The following is a 23,849-nucleotide window of genomic DNA, read 5'->3' as shown; positions in this document are numbered from 1 at the left end:
GGACAGTCTGCCATAAGTCCCGTGTAGTGGCATCTATTGGAAACATTTTTCTAAATATAGGAGGTGGGGCAAAGGGCACACCGGGCCTATCCCACTCCTTACTAATAATTTCTGTAAGCCTTTTTGGTATTGGAAAAACATCAGTACTCACCGGCACTGCATAGTATTTATCCAGCCTACACAATTTCTCTGGCACTGCAATTGTGTCACAGTCATTCAGAGCAGCTAATACCTCCCCAAGCAATACACTGAGGTTCTCAAGCTTAAATTTAAAATTAGAAATCTCTGAATCAGGTCTCCCCAATTCAGAGACGTCACCCACAGACTGAAGCTCTCCGTCCTCAGGTTCTGCATATTGTGACGCAGTATCAGACATGGCTCTTACAGCATCTACGCGCTCTGTATCTCGTCTAACCCCAGAGCTATCGCGCTTGCCTCTCAATTCAGGCAATCTGGATAATACCTCTGACAGGGTATTATTCATGATTGCAGCCATGTCCTGCAAAGTAATCGCTATGGGCGTCCCTGATGTACTTGGCGCCATATTAGCGTACGTCCCTTGAGCGGGAGGCGAAGGGTCAGACAAGTGGGGAGAGTTAGTCGGCATAACTTCCCCCTCGACAGATCCCTCTGGTGACAATTCTTTTATAGATAAAGACTGATCTTTACTGTTTAAGGTGAAATCAATACATTTAGTACACATTCTCCTATTGGGCTCCACCATGGCTTTTAAATATAATGAACAAGTATCCTCTGTTTCAGACATGTTTGTACAGACTAGCAATGAGACTAGCAAGCTTGGAAAACACTTTAAAGCAAGTTAACAAGCAATATAAAAAAACGTTACTGTGCCTTTAAGAGAAACAAATTTTGACAAAATTTGAAATAACAGTGAAAAAAGGCAGTTACACTAACAACATTTTTACAGTGTATGTAACAAGTCAGCAGAGCATTGCACCCACTTGCAAATGGATGATTAACCCCTTAATAATCAAAACAGAATAATAAATGACAAAAACGTTTTTTAAACACAGTCACAACAACTGCCACAGTCTACTGTGATTGTTACCCTCCTCAAACACGACTTTGAAGCCTTTTGAGCCCTTCAGAGATGTCCTGTATCATGCAGAGGGAAGCTGAATGTCTCTGTCAGTATTTTTAGCTGCACAGAAAAGCACTAAAATAGGCCCTTCCCACTCATATTGCAACAGTGGAAAGCTTCAGGAAACTGTTTCTAGGCAAAAATCAAGCCAGCCATATGGAAAAAAACTAGGCCCCAATAAGTTTTGTCACCAAACATATATAAAAACGATTAACATGCCAGCAAACGTTTTATATTACACTTTTATAAGAGTATGTATCTCTGTTAATAAGCCTGATACCAGTCGCTATCACTGCATTTAAGGCTTAACTTACATTAATCCGGTATCAGCAGCATTTTTCTAGCAAATTCCATCCCTAGAAATATATTAACTGCACATACCTTATTGCAGGAAAACCTGCACGCCATTCCCCCTCTGAAGTTACCTCACTCCTCAGAATATGTGAGAACGGCAGTGGATCTTAGTTACTTCTGCTAAGATCATAGAAATCACAGGCAGATTCTTCTTCTAATGCTGCCTGAGATGAAACAGTACACTCCGGTACCATTTAAAAATAACAAACTTTTGATTGAAGTTAAAAAACTAACTATAATACACCACTCTCCTCTTACTACGTCCATCTTTGTTGAGAGTTGCAAGAGAATGACTGGATATGGCAGTGAGGGGAGGAGCTATATAGCAGCTCTGCTGTGGGTGATCCTCTTGCAACTTCCTGTTGGGAAGGAGAATATCCCACAAGTAATGGATGATCCGTGGACTGGATACACTTAACAAGAGAAAAGAAAATTTATGCTTACCTGATAAATTTGTTTGTTTTTAGACACGATGAGTCCACGGATTTCATCCTTACTTGTGGGATTGCGCCTCCTGGTTAACAGGAGGAGGCAAAGAGCACCACAGCAGAGCTGTATATATAGCTCCTCCCTTCCCTCCCACTCCAGTCATTCGACCAAAGTTAGGAAGAGAAAGGAAAAGCCAAGGTGCAGAGGTGTCTGAAGTTTAACCAAAACAATAACCTGTCTCAAAGAACAGGGTGGGCCGTGGACTCATTGTGTCTAAAAAGAAACAAATTTATCAGGTAAGCATACATTTTCTTTTCTTTTTAAGGACACGATAAGTCCACGGATTTCATCCTTACTTGTGGGATACAACACCAAAGCTATAGTACACGGATGAAAAGGGAGGGACAAGACAGGGAACCTAAATGGAAGGCACCACTGCTTGAAGAACCTTTCTCCCAAAAACAGCCTGAGCCAAGGCAAAGGTATCAAATTTATAAAATTTAGAAAAAGTGTGAAGAGAGGACCAAGTTGCAGCCTTGCAAATCTGTTCAACAGAAGTATCATTTTTGAAGGGCCATGAGGAAGCAACAGCCCTGGTGGAATGAGCAGTAACTCTTTCAGGAGGCTGCCGTCCAGCAGTCTCATATGCAAAACGGATGATAATCTTCAGCCAAAAAGAAAGAGAGGTATGAATACAGGAATATCTGTGCTACTTGGTACCACAGATCTCCTATAGGAGACGCTAAAAGACAATGATAGATGTTACCCAAAAGTTAAATGTGCATCTCATGACACAATATACATAATGTAAAGATGTTAAAAGTATATAAAATATACAATATATAAATAAATATATGTATATACACACGTGGCACTTAATCGTGACCAATATGAAAGATAAATGGAGAGAGTCCCACAAATGTCCCAAAAATCCGTATGAAGAAAAGGCAGCTCTCAGTCTTCACCCCAAGGATGATGTAACTTCTAAGATGGATAACTGTAATAAAAACAGAAACAGAGGCGCCACATGTGTAGATCAATAAAAACCACAGAATCCAAGCGAGGCAAGATACAGGGTACTCACAAACGTGAAGGCACTCTCTTATGCCTGTTAGAAGCAGGCTGGTATTCTAGCAGCAAACCAGCTGGCTGTGCAAAGGAATCCCCGTCGTAGTATCCTGTAGTAATGGGTCTCCAAACAGCAACCCTTGCCTGGATTGCTTCCTGCGAGTTGGAGCTGAAGAAAGGAGGGGAGAAAGGCTAAGCAGCCCTTAGGTTACTTGTAAGGAGATTGCAACACAAACACCAGGCTTGTAAATAGTAGAACTAGTATTTATTATTATACAAAATAAAAATACCAGCAATGTAACAGATTACAGCTGGGTGTGTTAAAATCAAATCTCCTATGATATACAGAGATAATAGCGACGCGTTTCTCAGGGATAACCCCGTTTCCTCAGGCTTGTATACTCTGACTGTCTTAATTCCCTTTAAATAGGGCTCAGTAACCACATGTTTTCAATGAACACTCCCCTTCCTTCACATCAACCCATGGTACCCTTCCTTTCCCCAAACGCCCACTTGTTGCAGTAATTAAAATTGTACTACTGTTTGTGTGCATAACTAAAATTACTGGCATATTTCTCTAAGAACTGTGTTCTATAAAGAGGTAATCATAGGATTTCGTAAATGATAACTTGTGCCGATCGTGAAAAAGTTTGCACATATAACTATGTAAACAAACTACATCAGTGCAATCCCATTGACCAATTGTAGCGAAACTTTGGGAGGCTTGTATCTCATGATGTGTCTGATTGGTATACATCATAATGGTAGATAGACTACAAGTACCATCATGCCTACATATGTCGTTCGTAAGTGAAATTTCACGGAAGTGTAACAGCATTGTTCTCCGTCTGATCTCTACGGGTCCCCGCACGGGCGGATATGATGTGATTACATGGCACTAGGGCTACGTGATTCTTCTCTAATATGTACAAGTTACGCCCAAAGGGGGATTGGTCAATGGGGTGTGTAAACCTAGCCACCTGATTGGCTGCAACTAAGAGCTCGCCGTGATGTGTCAAATAGTAATGGAAAGTGACTTGTAAAATACTATTAATGTGTATACCCAAATAAATAAAAACAGAATTTATGTTTACCTGATAAATTACTTTCTCCAACGGTGTGTCCGGTCCACGGCGTCATCCTTACTTGTGGGATATTCTCTTCCCCAACAGGAAATGGCAAAGAGCCCAGCAAAGCTGGTCACATGATCCCTCCTAGGCTCCGCCTACCCCAGTCATTCGACCGACGTTAAGGAGGAATATTTGCATAGGAGAAACCATATGGTACCGTGGTGACTGTAGTTAAAGAAAATAAATTATCAGACCTGATTAAAAAAACCAGGACGGGCCGTGGACCGGACACACCGTTGGAGAAAGTAATTTATCAGGTAAACATAAATTCTGTTTTCTCCAACATAGGTGTGTCCGGTCCACGGCGTCATCCTTACTTGTGGGAACCAATACCAAAGCTTTAGGACACGGATGAAGGGAGGGAGCAAATCAGGTCACCTAAATGGAAGGCACCACGGCTTGCAAAACCTTTTATCCCAAAAATAGCCTCAGAAGAAGCAAAAGTATCAAACTTGTAAAATTTGGTAAAAGTGTGCAGTGAAGACCAAGTCGCTGCCCTACATATCTGATCAACAGAAGCCTCGTTCTTGAAGGCCCATGTGGAAGCCACAGCCCTAGTGGAATGAGCTGTGATTCTTTCGGGAGGCTGCCGTCCGGCAGTCTCGTAAGCCAATCTGATGATGCTTTTAATCCAAAAAGAGAGAGAGGTAGAAGTTGCTTTTTGACCTCTCCTTTTACCGGAATAAACAACAAACAAGGAAGATGTTTGTCTAAAATCCTTTGTAGCATCTAAATAGAATTTTAGAGCGCGAACAACATCCAAATTGTGTAACAAACGTTCCTTCTTTGAAACTGGTTTCGGACACAGAGAAGGTACGATAATCTCCTGGTTAATGTTTTTGTTAGAAACAACTTTTGGAAGAAAACCAGGTTTAGTACGTAAAACCACCTTATCTGCATGGAACACCAGATAAGGAGGAGAACACTGCAGAGCAGATAATTCTGAAACTCTTCTAGCAGAAGAAATTGCAACTAAAAACAAAACTTTCCAAGATAATAACTTAATATCAACGGAATGCAAGGGTTCAAACGGAACCCCCTGAAGAACTGAAAGAACTAAATTGAGACTCCAAGGAGGAGTCAAAGGTTTGTAAACAGGCTTAATTCTAACCAGAGCCTGAACAAAGGCTTGAACATCTGGCACAGCGGCCAGCTTTTTGTGAAGTAACACAGACAAGGCAGAAATCTGTCCCTTCAGGGAACTTGCAGATAATCCTTTTTCCAATCCTTCTTGAAGGAAGGATAGAATCCTAGGAATCTTAACCTTGTCCCAAGGGAATCCTTTAGATTCACACCAACAGATATATTTTTTCCAAATTTTGTGGTAAATCTTTCTAGTTACAGGCTTTCTGGCCTGAACAAGAGTATCGATAACAGAATCTGAGAATCCTCGCTTCGATAAGATCAAGCGTTCAATCTCCAAGCAGTCAGCTGGAGTGAAACCAGATTCGGATGTTCGAACGGACCCTGAACAAGAAGGTCTCGTCTCAAAGGTAGCTTCCAAGGAGGAGCCGATGACATATTCACCAGATCTGCGTACCAAGTCCTGCGTGGCCACGCAGGAGCTATCAAGATCACCGACGCCCTCTCCTGATTGATCCTGGCTACCAGCCTGGGGATGAGAGGAAACGGCGGGAACACATAAGCTAGTTTGAAGGTCCAAGGTGCTACTAATGCATCCACTAGAGCCGCCTTGGGATCCCTGGATCTGGACCCGTAGCAAGGAACTTTGAAGTTCTGACGAGAGGCCATCAGATCCATGTCTGGAATGCCCCACAGCTGAGTGACTTGGGCAAAGATTTCCGGATGGAGCTCCCACTCCCCCGGATGCAATGTCTGACGACTCAGAAAATCCGCTTCCCAATTTTCCACTCCTGGGATGTGGATAGCAGACAGGTGGCAGGAGTGAGACTCCGCCCATAGAATGATTTTGGCCACTTCTTCCATCGCCAGGGAACTCCTTGTTCCCCCCTGATGGTTGATGTACGCAACAGTTGTCATGTTGTCTGATTGAAACCGTATGAACTTGGCCCTCGCTAGCTGAGGTCAAGCCTTGAGAGCATTGAATATCGCTCTCAGTTCCAGAATATTTATCGGTAGAAGAGATTCTTCCCGAGACCAAAGACCCTGAGCTTTCAGGGATCCCCAGACCGCGCCCCAGCCCATCAGACTGGCGTCGGTCGTGACAATGACCCACTCTGGTCTGCGGAATGTCATCCCTCGTGACAGGTTGTCCAGGGACAGCCACCAACGGAGTGAGTCTCTGGTCCTCTGATTTACTTGTATCTTCGGAGACAAGTCTGTATAGTCCCCATTCCACTGACTGAGCATGCACAGTTGTAATGGTCTTAGATGAATGCGTGCAAAAGGAACTATGTCCATTGCCGCTACCATCAACCCGATCACTTCCATGCACTGAGCTATGGAAGGAAGAGGAACGGAATGAAGTATCCGACAAGAGTCTAGAAGTTTTGATTTTCCGGCCTCTGTCAGAAAAATCCTCATTTCTAAGGAGTCTATTATTGTTCCCAAGAAGGGAACCCTTGTTGACGGAGATAGAGAACTCTTTTCCACGTTCACTTTCCATCCGTGAGATCTGAGAAAGGCCAGGACAATGTCCGTGTGAGCCTTTGCTTGAGGAAGGGACGACGCTTGAATCAGAATGTCGTCCAAGTAAGGTACTACAGCAATGCCCCTTGGTCTTAGCACAGCTAGAAGGGACCCTAGTACCTTTGTGAAAATCCTTGGAGCAGTGGCTAATCCGAAAGGAAGCGCCACGAACTGGTAATGTTTGTCCAGGAATGCGAACCTCAGGAACCGATGATGTTCCTTGTGGATAGGAATATGTAGATACGCATCCTTTAAATCCACCGTGGTCATGAATAGACCTTCCTGGATGGAAGGAAGAATAGTTCGAATGGTTTCCATCTTGAACGATGGAACCTTGAGAAACTTGTTTAAGATCTTGAGATCTAAGATTGGTCTGAACGTTCCCTCTTTTTTGGGAACTATAAACAGATTGGAGTAGAACCCCATCCCTTGTTCTCTTAATGGAACGGGATGAATCACTCCCATTTTTAACAGGTCTTCTACACAATGTAAGAATGCCTGTCTTTTTATGTGGTCTGAGGACAACTGAGACCTGTGGAACCTCCCCCTTGGGGGAAGTCCCTTGAATTCCAGAAGATAACCTTGGGAGACTATTTCTAGCGCCCAAGGATCCAGAACATCTCTTGCCCAAGCCTGAGCGAAGAGAGAGAGTCTGCCCCCCACCAGATCCGGTCCCGGATCGGGGGCCAACATTTCATGCTGTCTTGGTAGCAGTGGCAGGTTTCTTGGCCTGCTTTCCCTTGTTCCAGCCTTGCATTGGTCTCCAAGCTGGCTTGGCTTGAGAAGTATTACCCTCTTGCTTAGAGGACGTAGCACTTTGGGCTGGTCCGTTTCTGCGAAAGGGACGAAAATTAGGTTTATTTTTTGCCTTGAAAGGCCGATCCTGAGGAAGGGCGTGGCCCTTACCCCCAGTGATATCCGAGATAATCTCTTTCAAGTCAGGGCCAAACAGCGTTTTCCCCTTGAAAGGAATGTTAAGTAGCTTGTTCTTGGAAGACGCATCAGCCGACCAAGATTTCAACCAAAGCGCTCTGCGCGCCACAATAGCAAACCCAGAATTCTTAGCCGCTAACCTAGCCAATTGCAAAGTGGCGTCTAGGGTGAAAGAATTAGCCAATTTGAGAGCATTGATTCTGTCCATAATCTCCTCATAAGGAGGAGAATCACTGTCGACCGCCTTTATCAGCTCATCGAACCAGAAACATGCGGCTGTAGCGACAGGGACAATGCATGAAATTGGTTGTAGAAGGTAACCCTGCTGAACAAACATCTTTTTAAGCAAACCTTCTAATTTTTTATCCATAGGATCTTTGAAAGCACAACTATCCTCTATGGGTATAGTGGTGCGTTTGTTTAAAGTGGAAACCGCTCCCTCGACCTTGGGGACTGTCTGCCATAAGTCCTTTCTGGGGTCGACCATAGGAAACAATTTTTTAAATATGGGGGGAGGGACGAAAGGAATACCGGGCCTTTCCCATTCTTTATTAACAATGTCCGCCACCCGCTTGGGTATAGGAAAAGCTTCTGGGAGCCCCGGCACCTCTAGGAACTTGTCCATTTTACATAGTTTCTCTGGGATGACCAACTTGTCACAATCATCCAGAGTGGATAATACCTCCTTAAGCAGAATGCGGAGATGTTCCAACTTAAATTTAAATGCAATCACATCAGGTTCAGCTTGTTGAGAAATGTTCCCTGAATCAGTAATTTCTCCCTCAGACAAAACCTCCCTGGCCCCATCAGACTGAGTTAGGGGCCCTTCAGAAATATTAATATCAGCGTCGTCATGCTCTTCAGTATCTAAAACAGAGCAGTCGCGCTTACGCTGATAAGTGTTCATTTTGGCTAAAATGTTTTTGACAGAATTATCCATTACAGCCGTTAATTGTTGCATAGTAAGGAGTATTGGCGCGCTAGATGTACTAGGGGCCTCCTGAGTGGGCAAGACTCGTGTAGACGAAGGAGGGAATGATGCAGTACCATGCTTACTCCCCTCACTTGAGGAATCATCTTGGGCATCATTGTCATTGTCACATAAATCACATTTATTTAAATGAATAGGAATTCTGGCTTCCCCACATTCAGAACACAGTCTATCTGGTAGTTCAGACATGTTAAACAGGCATAAACTTGATAACAAGTACAAAAAACGTTTTAAAATAAAGAAATAAGGAGTCTAAAACAGTGCCTGCCGATATTATTATATCAAAATACCCAGATAAAATGATTCCTCAAGGCTAAATATGTGTTAATAATCAATCGATTTAGCCCAAAAAAAGTCTACAGTCTTAATAAGCCCTTTTTGAAGCCCTTATTTACAATCGTAATAAACATGGCTTACCGGATCCCAGAGGGAAAAGGACAGCTTCCAGCATTACATCGTCTTGTTAGAATGTGTCATACCTCAAGCAGCAAGAGACTGCTCACTGTTCCCCCAACTGAAGTTAATTGCTCTCAACAGTCCTGTGTGGAACAGCCATGGATTTTAGTGACGGTTGCTAAAATCATTTTCCTCATACAAACAGAAATCTTCATCTCTTTTCTGTTTCTGAGTAAATAGTACATACCAGCACTATTTCAAAATAACAAACTCTTGATTGAATAATAAAAACTACAGTTAAACACTAAAAAAACTCTAAGCCATCTCCGTGGAGATGTTGCCTGTACAACGGCAAAGAGAATGACTGGGGTAGGCGGAGCCTAGGAGGGATCATGTGACCAGCTTTGCTGGGCTCTTTGCCATTTCCTGTTGGGGAAGAGAATATCCCACAAGTAAGGATGACGCCGTGGACCGGACACACCTATGTTGGAGAAAGGTCGTAATTATTAAAAAAAAAAAAATTCTGTATTAATTTTGTTTTATTACTTATGCAATTGTTTTTGATATTATGTACACTGGACTTTCCCTCTCCACTTGTTGCCAAGCTACATACAACAGTGATGTTTATTATTATTTTCACTAGTACCCCCTACCATTATTTCTATTACTATAGAATAGAATGACAATTATATATTTAACACATAGCTTATTTTAGGTCACATTCATATGGTGAGTGTTTTATCACGTTATCACACATAATTAATTAGCATACATTTATAGTGACACTATATTTATGTTGAACTCTATATCCTCTATATGTACTTATACATGAATATATCCATGTTTTGGCACCCATACACCATTATACTGGTAGGTGTATCCTTCACAAAGTTAGATCTTTTATTTTCACATGTTCATGCATGTATCTACGTCATGGCATTCACTCATTATTATCAGTAGGTTCATCCTCCATAAGTGTTAGATCTTCTATATCTACATGTATGTGTCCACGTTATGGGACTTGATTATTATATTGATGGTTTATACCCAGTACTTTCACATCCCCTGTCATTCCACTTATTTGGTTAGCACACACATTGTCCATACCACTACTGGATTTCAATATAATATATACACCAGCATAGTAATAATTCTCACATATATTTCATAGTGCCGGATAGATTACGACACTTATGCGTAGAGTCTAATATACATTTGTATACATATATAATAATTTATTTTAATCTTTGGGTATTTCACATTTATACATCGAGCGGATTGTAAACTATTGTAAGTATGGCATTTTTTACAGAAAACAGAATTTATGTTTACCTGATAAATTACTTTCTCCAACGGTGTGTCCGGTCCACGGCGTCATCCTTACTTGTGGGATATTCTCTTCCCCAACAGGAAATGGCAAAGAGCCCAGCAAAGCTGGTCACATGATCCCTCCTAGGCTCCGCCTTCCCCAGTCATTCGACCGACGTAAAGGAGGAATATTTGCATAGGAGAAACCATATGATACCGTGGTGACTGTAATTAAAGAAAATAAATTATCAGACCTGATTAAAAAACCAGGGCGGGCCGTGGACCGGACACACCGTTGGAGAAAGTAATTTATCAGGTAAACATAAATTCTGTTTTCTCCAACATAGGTGTGTCCGGTCCACGGCGTCATCCTTACTTGTGGGAACCAATACCAAAGCTTTAGGACACGGATGAAGGGAGGGAGCAAATCAGGTCACCTAGATGGAAGGCACCACGGCTTGCAAAACCTTTCTCCCTCAGACAAAGCCTCCCTGGCCCCCTCAGACTGGTGTAGGGGCACTTCAGAACCAATATCATCAGCGTCCTCATGCTCTTCCGTATTTTCTAAAACAGAGCAGTCGCGCTTTCGCTGATAAGTGGGCATTTTGGCTAAAATGTTTTTGATAGAATTATCCATTACAGCCGTTAATTGTTGCATAGTAAGGAGTATTGGCGCACTAGATGTACTAGGGGCCTCCTGTGTGGGCAAGACTGGCGTAGACGAAGGAGGGGATGATGCAGTACCATGCTTACTCCCCTCACTTGAGGAATCATCTTGGGCATCATTTTCTCTAAATTTTGTGTCACATAAATCACATCTATTTAAATGAGAAGGAACCTTGGCTTCCCCACATACAGAACACAGTCTATCTGGTAGTTCAGACATGTTAAACAGGCATAAACTTGATAACAAAGTACAAAAAACGTTTTAAAATAAAACCGTTACTGTCACTTTAAATTTTAAACTGAACACACTTTATTACTGCAAATGTGAAAAAGTATGAAGGAATTGTTCAAAATTCACCAAAATTTCACCACAGTGTCTTAAAGCCTTAAAAGTATTGCACACCAAATTTGAAAGCTTTAACTCTTAAAATAACGGAACCGGAGCCGTTTTTATATTTAACCCCTATACAGTCCCTGGTATCTGCTTTGCTGAGACCCAACCAAGCCCAAAGGGGAATACGATACCAAATGACGCCTTCAGAAAGCCTTTTCTATGTATCAGAGCTCCTCACACATGCATCTGCATGTCATGCTTCTCAAAAACAAGTGCGCAATAGAGGCGCGAAAATGAGGCTCTGCCTATGATTAGGGAAAGCCCCTAGAGAATAAGGTGTCCAATACAGTGCCTGCCGGTTATTTTACATAATTCCCAAGAATAAAATAATTCCTCAAAGCTATGAAGTATTAAAAATGCTTATATATCAATCGTTTTAGCCCAGAAAATGTCTACCAGTCTTAAAAGCCCTTGTGAAGCCCTTTATTCTTATGTAATAAAAATGGCTTACCGGATCCCATAGGGAAAATGACAGCTTCCAGCATTACATCGTCTTGTTAGAAATGTGTCATACCTCAAGCAGCAAAAGTCTGCTCACTGTTTCCCCCAACTGAAGTTAATTCCTCTCAACAGTCCTGTGTGGAAACAGCCATCGATTTTAGTAACGTTTGCTAAAATCATTTTCCTCTTACAAACAGAAATCTTCATCACTTTTCTGTTTCAGAGTAAATAGTACATACCAGCACTATTTTAAAATAACAAACTCTTGATTGAAGAATAAAAACTACAGTTAAACACCAAAAAACTCTAAGCCATCTCCGTGGAGATGTTGCCTGTACAACGGCAAAGAGAATGACTGGGGAAGGCGGAGCCTAGGAGGGATCATGTGACCAGCTTTGCTGGGCTCTTTGCCATTTCCTGTTGGGGAAGAGAATATCCCACAAGTAAGGATGACGCCGTGGACCGGACACACCTATGTTGGAGAAATAGCATATATTTCATAGGTATGTGTTTACGACCTTTTATTTATTTGGGTATACACATTAATAGTATTTTACAAGTCACTTTCCATTACTATTTGACACATCACGGCGAGCTCTTAGTTGCAGCCAATCAGGTGGCTAGGTTTACACACCCCATTGACCAATCCTCCTTTGGGCGTAACTTGTACATATTAGAGAAGAATCACGTAGCCCTAGTGCCATGTAATCACATCATATCCGCCCGTGCGGGGACCCGTAGAGATCAGACTGAGAACAATGCCGTTACACTTCCGTGAAATTTCACTTACGAACGACATATGTAGGCATGATGGTACTTGTAGTCTATCTACCATTATGATGTATACCAATCAGACACATCATGAGATACAAGCCTCCCAAAGTTTCGCTACAATTGGTCAATGGGATTGCACTGACGTAGTTTGTTTACATAGGTATATGTGCAAACTTTTTCACGATCGGCACAAGTTATCATTTACGAAATCCTATGATTACCTCTTTATAGAACACAGTTCTTAGAGAAATATGCCAGTAATTTTAGTTATGCACACAAACAGTAGTACAATTTTAATTACTGCAACAAGTGGGCGTTTGGGGAAAGGAAGGGTACCATTGGTTGATGTGAAGGAAGGGGAGTGTTCATTGAAAACCTGTGGTTACTGAGCCCTATTTAAAAGGGAATTAAGACAGAGTCAGAGTATACAAGCCTGAGGAAACGGGGTTATCCCTGAGAAACGCGTCGCTATTATCTCTGTATATCATAGGAGATTTGATTTTAACACACCCAGCTGTAATCTGTTACATTGCTGGTATTTTTATTTTGTATAATAATAAAATACTAGTTCTACTATTTACAAGCCTGGTGTTTGTGTTGCAATCTCCTTACAAGTAACCTAAGGGCTGCTTAGCCTTTCTCCCCTCCTTTCTTCAGCTCCAACTCGCAGGAAGCAATCCAGGCAAGGGTTGCTGTTTGGAGACCCATTACTACAGGATACTACGACAGGGATTACTTTGCACAGCCAGCTGGTTTGCTGCTAGAATACCAGCCTGCTTCTAACAGGCACAAGAGAGTGCCTTCACGTTTGTGAGTACCCTGTATCTTGCCTCGATTGGATTGTGTGGTTTTTATTGATCTACACATGTGGCGCCTCTGTTTCTGTTTTTATTACAGTTATCCATCTAAGAAAGAGAGGTAGCCGTAGCTTTCTGAACCTTACGCTTTCCAGTAAAAAATGCCAAAAAGAGAAGACTATTGACAAAAGTCCTTAGTCGCCTGCAAGTAAAATTTCAAAGCACGGACTACATCCAAATTATGCAGCAGATGTTTCTTCTGAGAAGGAGGATTAGGACACAAAGAAGGAACAACAATCTCCTGATTAATGTTCTTGTCTGAAACAGCCTTAGGAAGAAAACCAAGTTTAGTCCGTAAAACCACCTTATCAGAATGAAAAATAAAGTAAGGTGAATTATATTGTAATGCCGAAAGCTCAGACACTCTTCGAGCCGAAGAAATGGAAACAAGAAATAAAACTTTCCAGGATAACAACTTAATATCTATGGAATGCATAGGTTCAAACGGAACCACTTGAAGAACTTTAAGAACTAAATTCAAACTACATGGAGGAGCAACCAGCTTAAACACAGGCCTGATCCTAGTCAAGGCCTGGCAAAAAGATTGAACATCTGGGACATCTGCCAGACGCTTGTGTAACAAAATAGATAAAGCAGAGATCTGTCCCTTTAGGGAACTCGCTGCCAATCCCTTCTCAAATCCTTCTTGGAGAAAAGACAAAATCCTAGGAATCCTAACTCTACTCCATGAGTAGCCCTTAGACTCACACCAATAAAGATATTTACGCCATATCTTATGGTAAATCTTCCAAGTAACAGGTTTACGTGCCTGAATCAAGGAATCTATAAACGAATCAGAGAAACCTCGCTTGGATAGAATTAAGCGTTCAATCTCCAAGCAGTTTCCTTCACCCGAATCTAGTTTCTCTGAAGCTAAGGTCCCTGAATGAGAAGGTCTTTCCTCAACGGCAGCGTCCAGGGTATTAGAGATGACATGGCCACCAGGTCGGCATACCAAATCCTGCGAGGCCATGCAGGAGCGATGAGGATCACTGATGCCTTCTCCTGTTTGATCCGAGCAATAACCAGAGGAAGAAGAGCAAATGGGGGGAATAGATATGCTAGGTTGAAGGACCAAGGAACTGCCAAAGCATCTATCAGTTCTGCCAGGGGGTCCCTGGATCTGGACCCGTATCTCGGAAGTTTGGCATTCTGACGAGATGCCATGAGATCCAACTCCGGCCGACCTCACTTGAGAATCAAGCTGGAGAATATTTCCGGATGGAGTTCCCACTCTCCCGGATGAAAAGTCTGCCTGCTCAGAAAATCCGCCTCCCAGTTGTCCACCCCTGGGATGTGGATCGCTGACAGATGGGCCTACGCCCACTGGATTATCTTGGCTACTTCGGTCATCGCTAAGGAACTCCTTGTTCCGCCCTGATGATTGATGTAAGCCACTTATGTTGTCCGAATGGTTAGATAATCTTTCAAACCATATCTTTACTATGCCTGAAAGAAAAAAGAAAAGACACCTCTTCACCTCAACAGTCTCTGCTGAGGTGCCTACCTGCCTCCCGGCTGTCCGACCACTATCCTCAGCAAACTTCCGATCAGGTCTCAGAACGCTAAAAACCGCTTGCTTATTTTACAACCATGCAGTTTTAGCATAGCACTCGAGAGACCTCTGGATGTCGGGACTCCGGAACAACTGGCAACTGCGCGGCGCTACGGCTACTCTGAGCCCTACTGAAGCGTGCAAAAGTTAGCTTCGCCCTTTGTGGGCGTTACGAAAACGGACAAATTCTCAGCTAAGTTTTTAATAAAAATGCAGATAGTACCGTTTTACAAGCGTTAATGCCCTCTATAGGAACTTTGTATTTGAGAAGTTCCAGAAAATATAGCCCCAAGCGTCTTGCCAGCCACAAGCGTCTTGCCCAGTGCCTATAAAACTTAGTCTTGCATGGGAGCTCTCACCTTAAAGAGCCCATGTCCCCCATTAACAGAGCCCCATGCTTAGGCCTGTAAAAATGCTCCAGTATGAGAGCCATAAAAACTGTCATGTAGGGGAAGCCCTTCACCTAGAGAGCCCATGTTCCCAATGCAATATGAAGCATAAAGTGCAGAGTCCTCTCTGAGATAATATAAGGCCCAGAATAATAAAGACTGCACTTACCTCGATGCTGTCTGACAGCAGGACAGCTCCAACAGGATTAAGAGGTCCTATCCCTCCTATAGCCATGTGGACACAGATAGGGCCTGAGTTAGTATCTGCTTAGGCCATCACAAGAAGGGCAGCATCACAGTATGGGAGGCGCAGTGAGAATTATGTCCCACCAGTTCCCATTGCTCTAAAGCCACCAATAGCTCTACTCTAGAGACTGACATAGACTACGGCTACACCATAGAATAAAGCAGCACTCACTGGCACTACTTTAAAAATAATAAACTCTTGATTGAAGAATCTAATCTAACACCTCACTTTACCTCTTCCTATCACTAACACAGGCAAAGAGAATGACTGGAGTGGGGGGGAAGGGAGGAGCTATATATACACAGCTCTGCTGTGGTGCTCTTTGCCTCCTCCTGCTGACCAGGAGGCGTAATCCCACAAGTAAGGAGGAAATCCATGGACTCATCGTATCTTTAAAAAGAAAAGGGATTTACCCTCAGAGGACTTCAGCCATGACGTAGTCACGGCTCTACCAGGTCTGACAGCTTCATCAAGACTTCTGACAGGTACCTGAAGTAGAAAGCAGTGTAATTAACAATGGTAGCTGGTTGAGGGTTAGTATAGATTGTTGGAGAGAGAAAAGAGAAGCCTCCCTGCGACCTCCAGCAGCTAACAGCTACCAATACTCTTACTAAAGAGGATTACACTGAGACAGCATTATCCCAGTCCTAATTTAAGGGAAGCTACCCATTAAAGGACTCAGTTAAATTTTTCTTCAGAGCACTATCTTTGCTTCTTCCTTGTTACAGAGGCAAAGAATTACTGGGGGAGTATGGGTAGTGGGAGGATACTAAAGCTCTGGCTGGGGTGTCTTTGCCTCCTCCTGGTGGCCAGGCGGTGAATTTCCTAACAGTAATGAATGGAATTGTGGACTCTCCATGCCATTGGAAAGAAATATGTAATTCTCTGTCAGTTTTTTTTTTTACCTTTGCATTTGGCTCCTCGTCACTGTCTGATGAGCCGCTGCTCTCAGCTGCAGATTTTTGAACAGATGCCACCGGTGTCTTGGCTGGGCTGGCAGCCTTTACAGACTTGGCCAGCAGTGGTGTAGGTGCCCCTGATGACTTGATGGGTAGCTTGTTCTTACCCTGGGATGCTGGGAGAGGAGTCTGTACAGAAAGAAAAGTCTACATGAATATATCTAGAGAGAGATTGCTCCAGGAATAAACAATATGTGAGGAAGAACACGTGAAGTGCAGTTTATGATTACTTATTCTCTAGGGGCACCTATAAAAGTTATATAATTGTCTGTTGGTTTTTACCTTTACATTTGGCTCCTCGTCACTGTCTGATGAGCCGCTGCTCTCAGAGCTCTCAGCTACAGGTTTCTGCACAGATGCCACCGGTGTCTTGGCTGGGCTGGTGGCTTTTACAGACTTGGCCAGCAGTGGTGTAGATGCCCCTGATGACTTGGCAGCTGGTTTGGTTTTACCCTGGGGTGCTGGGAGAGGAGTCTGTAGAGAAAGAAAAAAGTCTACATGAATATATCTAGACAGTGATTGCTCCAGGAATAAACAATATGTGAGGAAGAACACGTGAAGTGCAGTTTATGATTACTTATTCTCTAGGGGCACCTATAAAAATGATATAATTGTCTGTTGGTTTTTACCTTTACATTTGGCTCCTCGTCACTGTCTGATGAGCCGCTGCTCTCAGAGCTCTCAGCTACAGGTTTCTGCACAGATGCCACAGGTGTCTTGGCTGGGTTGGCGGCCTTTACAGATTTGGCCAGCAGTGGTGTAGGTGCCACTGATGACTTGGCAGCTGGTTTGGTCTTACCCTGTAGTGCTGGGAGAGGAGTCTATAGAAAAAGAATAGGCTACATGAATACAACTAGACAGTGATCTCTACAGGAAATAATCCATCCGAATTATACTTGTACTTTGTACCTTTTTCACTGCTTCCTCCTCACTGTCAGATATGTTGGTCTCTGAGTCGCTCTCCTCATCAGGTCTGACAGGTGCTTTTGCCGGCTGCACTTTTCCTTTTACCTTCAGGGCATTTGATGGGGTTGCAGGTTTTGGAGTTGGAATTATTGGCTAGAAACAAAGCAGAAAAAGCAAATATATGGAATAATGTATAGTCAACAAGCAATGCTTAACATAACATGGAAGTAAAAACAGTCTTGATTCAGAGCATACAGGTTTAAAATAAGGAAAAACACTTGTGAAGTGCAGTTTATGATTACTTATTCTCTAGGGGCACCTATAAAAATGATATAATTGTCTGTCAGTTTGTTTCTACCTTTACATTTGGCTCCTCCTCACTGTCTGATGAGCCGCTGCTCTCAGAGCTCTCAGCTGCAGGTTTCTGTACAGTTGCTACAGGTGTCTTGGAAGGGGCGGCAGCCTTTATAGACTTGGCCAGCAGGGGTGTAGGTGCCCCTGAAGACTTAGCAGCTGGTTTGGTCTTACCCTGTGATGATGGAGGAGGAGTCTGTACAGAAAGAAAAGGTAATATGAATATATCTAGACCGTGATCTCTCCAGGAAAAACACTTGTGAAGTGCAGTTTATGATTACTTATTCTCTACGGGCACCTATAAAAGTTATATAATTGTATGTTGGTTTTTACCTTTGCATTTGGCTCCTCGTCACTGTCTGATGAGTCGCTGCTCTCAGAGCTCTCAGCTACAGGTTTCTGCACAGATGCCACCGGTGTCTTGGCTGGGCTGGCGGCCTTTACAGAATTAGCCAGCAGTGGTGTAGGTGCCCCTGATGACTTGGCAGCTGGTTTGGTCTTACCCTGTGATGATGGAGGAGGAGTCTGTACAGAAAGAAAAGGCAATATGAATATATCTAGACCGTGATCTCTCCAGGAAAATAGACGCCAGGAAAAACACTTGTGAAGTGCAGTTTATAATTACTTATTCTCTAGGGGCACCTATAAAAGTTATATAATTGTAGTTTGTTTTTACCTTTATATTTGGCTCCTCCTCACTGTCTGATGAGCCGTTGCTCTCAGAGCTCTCAGCTGCAGGTGTCACAGGTGACTTGGCTGGGCTGGTGGCCTTTACAGACTTGGCCAGCAGTGGTGTAGGTGCCCCTGATGACTTGATGGGTAGCTTGTTCTTACCCTGGGATGCTGGGACAGGAGTCTGTGCAAAATCAAAAGCTTTGTGAGTGATTGAGAATAAAATACCGAAAACTCAAAATACAGCGAGAGCAAGAAACACCTGAGTGACTTGCTCTGTGGTTAGTCCCTACAAGGCATTTTTTGTCTCTTTCATCTAAGAATATAAAAAATAAAGCCTGTCTACCTACAGTGGGATTTTTGCCTATCAGCTAGTGAGCAATTACTTAAGGTCCAGCAAAACACAAATATGCATATTTTGTTAGCTTCAAAATGCAAATATATAAGCTTTATAATAAACATATTTTACAGGAATCAGAGAGTTAACATGTTTAAGAAGTGCTTATTTATATGAACAATTTTTATATATAAAAAGTCTACACATCCCTGTTAAAATGTCAGGTTTCTGTGATGTAAAAAAATGAGACAAAGATAAATCATTTCAGAACTTTTTCCACCTTTAATGTGACCTATAAACTCAATTGAAAAACAAACTGAAATGTTTAAGGCAGAGGGTAGCTTGGAATTGCTTGGAATTGAGCTGGGACGCCATGAGATCTATCTCCGTCGTCCCCCATTTGTTGCAAATCTCCGCAAACACCTTGGGATGGAGAGACCATTCCCCCGGATAAAAGGATTGTCTGCTGAGGAAATCCGCCTCCCAGTTGTCCACACCCGGAATGTGGATCACTGACAGCGAGCAGTTGTGGGCCTTCCACCCACTCCAGAATCCGATATACTTCCCTCATTGCTAGGGAGCTCTTCGTTCCCCCCTGATGGTTGATGTAAGCTACTGAGGTTATGCTGTCTGATTGGAATCTGATAAACTGGGACGAACCTAGAAGAGGCCAAGCCTTCAGAGCATTGAAGATTGCTCAAAGTTCCAGAATGTTGATCAGGAGGAGGGATTCCTCTTGAGTACACAATCACCTCTATACACCGAGCCACAGAGGGACTTACGGAGGTCTGGAGGGCAAGACAAGCTGAAGTTAGCTTGTAACGTCTCTGGTTTGTAAGGAATATCCTCATGGATATGGAGTCTATTATAGTACCCAGGAATTCCACCCTGGTAATGGGAATAAGAGAACTCTTTTCAAAGTTTATCTTCCAACCATAAGATTGAAGAAGAAACAGAAGAGATTTTGAATTGTCTTCTGCCAGACAACAGGATGGTGCTTGAACCAGAATATCGTCCAAGTATGGCACTATGCTATACCAAATGGAAGTGCAATAAACTGGAAGTGCTGGTCCAGGAACGCAAACCCTAGGAACCTGAAGTGTTCCTTGTGGATTGGAACTTAAAAGGTAAGCATCCTTCAGATCTAATTTTTTTGTTTAAGCACTTTAGGTCCAGAATCAGACGGAAAGTGCCCTCCTTTGGGACCACAAACAGGTTTGAATAGTATCCTAGACCTCTTTCTGTGAGAGGTACCAGGACAATGACTCCTAGGGAGGAGAGGTCCCTCACGCACCCCCAGAAAAGCTTCTCTCTTTTCTGGCCTGGAAGACAGGTTTGATAGGAGGTATCTGCCCCTGGGTGGATGAAACTTGAAGCCTATCTAATATCAATGTGCGATGACCTCCAGGACCCACGGGTCTTGCACGTCCCCAAACCAAGCGTCCAAAAAGAGCGACAGTCTGCCCCCTATGTGATCCAGAACGGGATCAGGGGCCGCCCCTTCATGCTGACTTTGTATTGGCGGGCTTCTTGCTCTGTTTGGATTTATTCCAGGACTGAGCCGGTTTCCAAGTACCCTTGGATTGCTTGGGCTTTGCAGAGGGCTGCTGATGTTGGGATTTATCAGAACGAAAGGAACGAAAATTAGGACCTAGTCCCTTAGGCTTGTTCTTCTTATCTTGCAGTAAAAAGGCACCCTTGCCTCCAGTAACCATGGAGATAATTGAGTCCAGGCCTGGACCAAATAGAATCTTTCCCTTAAAAGGGAGGGAAAGAAGTCTGGACTTAGAAGTCATGTCTGCAGACCAGGACTTCAGCCAGAGTGCCCTACGGGCTTGAACAGAAAAACCTGAGGCCTTAGCATTTAGGCAAATAATTTGCATATTAGCATCAAAAATAAAAGAATTAGCCACCCTCAAGGCCTAAATTCTTGCCTGGATCACGTCAAGGGGACCCTCTACCTCGATCAACTCAGATAAGCCGTCGCACCAGTAGGTAGCCGCTCCATCAACCACAGCAACAGTCGCTGCCAGTTTAAACAAATATCCCGTATGTTGAAACATCTTTCTTAACAGAGTTTCTATCTTCCTATCCATGGGTTATCCTCAAGCGGGATAGTAGTGCGTTTAGCAAGTGTGGAGATAGTGCCATCCACCTTAGGAATGGAACCCCACAACTCCAATTGAGAGTCCGGCAAGAAGGGGAAAAAGAAGAACCAATCCTTTCCCATTCACTCTTAATAATGTTCGCCATCTTTACGGGAACCGGGAAAGTTTGTGGTACAACACTGTTCTCGTAGACCTTATCTAATTGAGGATTTAAAGGTTTCTCAGGCAATTTGGGCTCTGGAACCTCTAACGTAGCCAAAACTTCCTTCAACAGAAAGCGTAAATGTTCAATCCTAGATCTAAAGTCTGGTTCCTCCGCAGCTGGAGGTTTAGAGGCAGCAGATTCCAACCCAGAAAGAGCGCCCTCTGAAGTATCAGAGGCGTCTTCATCATCGGAAAATCTTGTATCAGATAAATCCAATAAACTAGTTGATGACCCCTGTGAAGGATAGCAATATTTGACCTTTCACTTCCGCTTAGCAGGGCGAGGTAAAGCCCTAAAGGCTGCAGACACTGCCGTCTGTAACTGCTCAGTAATGTCTGGCGGTAAAATGTCCCCTCCAGATGGAGGATTAGGAGTGCTACGGGAAGCTGCATGTGTATTAGGAGATGACTGTAGGGTGCGCACCTCACGGGACGGAGATGCCTCAGAGGTGGACGGCTCGGTGGTATCAAACATATTAACCTTCTTTGACATGATTACTTTATCAAGGCATGTGGAACATAATTGAACAGGCGGGTATACCGCGACCTCCTCACAATATAGACAGGTATAAGATTTAGGTAAAGAGGGAGTACCCTCTAACGCATCAGAACCCTCCATAGCTTGCGCTTACAAAATTAGACTATTTATTAATAAGAAAAAACAGCACCTTTATACCCCCCAATGGCTGGGGCACTCACCACCTCCTACGACCCAGGCCAAACAGAGAAACCGCTTCTCTGGTAAACCGCACGGTCAGGAAAGAGGAAAAAAAATGTGACCACACCCAGTCATGTTGTGCGCAATGCAGGTTCGCCCCTGCTATAATAGTAAAAAAAAAGCGTGCCAAGCCTTTCAGGCTGTGCAGCTTTCAAAACAAAAGTAAAAATCCTGTACGTTCCAATATCTGCCTGAGCCTACCATCTCCCACATGTTGCAGCATAATTAAATAAACTTATGTGATTAATCCCCACTGTTCAATAATCCCCCTTCGGAGATATTAACCCTTGATTCCATACAGATTAAAGGAGCCACACTGTGACCCTGTCTTCTTGCGTTATCATATGTGTAAAAAAAAAAAAAAAAAAAAAAGAATGAAACGATCTTACCGGAATCTATGCCGTTGAACAGAAACACAGCCTCTCAAGTTTGACAGTCTTGTAGCATCGCTCCTGACATGGACTTGGGTGATGGAAGCAGGCAGTGAAACTCGTCAACACTGATTGCTTAGGAGCTGTTAATACGAGTCTGGATGCGTTCGCAGAAAGACTCTCCCTGCATCTCCAGACTCTAACTTTCGTCAATGCTCTCATTGAGAGGCTGACAAGACTACTTAAAACTCCAGTCCCATCTCGAAGGGTAGATACCCTTCATAAGGAACTACTCTGGATCTTCTAACACTTCTCTGTGAACCTCCTGTGACGAAAGGCAAAGAATGACTGGGATATGAGGGAAGTAGGAGGGAGTATTTAAGCCTTTGGCTGGGGTGTCTTTGCCTCCTCCTGGCCAGGTTCAGTATTTCCCAACAGTAAGGAATTAAGCTCTCCTCATATTAAGAAGGAAAAATGGTTTGAGAGACTAAAGCCTGAGTGGGGATTTAGCATGCACCAAACTATGACGTGTCACTTTTTGTCATATCTAATGATGGCTGATGTACATGAAGAAATCTAGGGAGTGATCCTGCGTCAAACGTATAGAAGCGATTTTTTAATTTTATTTACTACAGGAAGTCACAGAACTATCTCTACCAACTTTATATCAATTAAAAGGAAGCAGCTGTTTGATGTGCCGCTGCGATCTGAACTTTCCCTGAACGTTGTTGAGCAGGTACTACCAGGGCCTTGGTAAAGCTGGCAGACCGTTTTGGCCAATAGAGGTGTTGATACCACTGATGACTTTGAGGTTGGGTTTGTTTTTCCATGAGATTCTGGCAAAATTAAAGACTACATGAATTAATAAGCATAAACCGAAACAGGCAGCATATTGATTTCTTTCACAAGGGGTCTCTGATACTGGTTGCTGTTTATGCTGCCTGTTTTGCTCAGGGTTATAAAAGGAGAAACAAGGTATGGACCGTTTGCTTACTCTGCCTAGACAAGTTAGTCACCTCTCACTGAAGGGTTAAAGGAACAGAAAGTCAAAATTTAATTTTCATGATTCGCATAGAGCATGCAATTTTAAACAACTTTCCAATTTACTTCTGTTAACTAATTTGATTTGTTCTTTTGGTATCTTTTATTGAAGAGTAAAACTAGGTAGGCTCATAAGAGCTCAGGAGTGTGCACGTGTCTTTAGGACTCTATGGCAAGCAGTGTTTTGATACATTAGATGTAGCTTTGTTATACAATGTTGCAAAACACTGCTGCCATAGGGTACTAAAGACACGTGCACACTCCCGAGCTCTTATGAGCCTACCTAGTTTTAAAAGATCCAAGCAAACAAAGCAATTTTGATAAGAGAAGTAAATTGGAAAGCTGTTTAAAATTGCCTGCTCTATCTGAATCATGAAAGTTTAATTTTGACTTTAAAGTCACTAAAACTAAACCCACAATGTATTTCCTATGTAGATGTTTACAAGAGGACACTTCCAGAACAATCTATAATGTGTTGCTTTCCACCCGGCAATGATTATGCAGGAATTAATCTAGGCAGTGAACAGTGGTCTAG

The 23,849-nt window shown here is 43.0% G+C and overlaps 1 protein-coding gene across 3 annotated transcripts in view; it reads right to left on the bottom strand.

The window, feature by feature from the left end:
* The window catches only part of TCOF1 (treacle ribosome biogenesis factor 1), a 312,533-nt gene that overhangs the window by 203,430 nt on the left and 85,254 nt on the right, over positions 1-23,849 (bottom strand). For all 3 annotated transcript variants that reach the window (XM_053718654.1, XM_053718656.1, XM_053718655.1), the window contains exons 10-16: positions 18,540-18,719; positions 18,197-18,388; positions 17,868-18,059; positions 17,513-17,662; positions 17,233-17,424; positions 16,886-17,077; positions 16,550-16,732 (exon numbers count right to left, since the gene is read on the bottom strand). In XM_053718654.1, coding sequence (XP_053574629.1) covers positions 16,550-16,732; positions 16,886-17,077; positions 17,233-17,424; positions 17,513-17,662; positions 17,868-18,059; positions 18,197-18,388; positions 18,540-18,719 — 1,281 coding nt within the window. The remainder of the gene's footprint in view (positions 1-16,549; positions 16,733-16,885; positions 17,078-17,232; positions 17,425-17,512; positions 17,663-17,867; positions 18,060-18,196; positions 18,389-18,539; positions 18,720-23,849) is intronic.

This window comes from Bombina bombina, chromosome 6 (assembly GCF_027579735.1).
Source record: "Bombina bombina isolate aBomBom1 chromosome 6, aBomBom1.pri, whole genome shotgun sequence".
Lineage (NCBI taxonomy): Eukaryota > Metazoa > Chordata > Amphibia > Anura > Bombinatoridae > Bombina > Bombina bombina.
The sequence above is the reverse complement of the archived record's forward strand: the minus strand, read 5'-3'. Positions and strand labels throughout refer to the sequence as shown.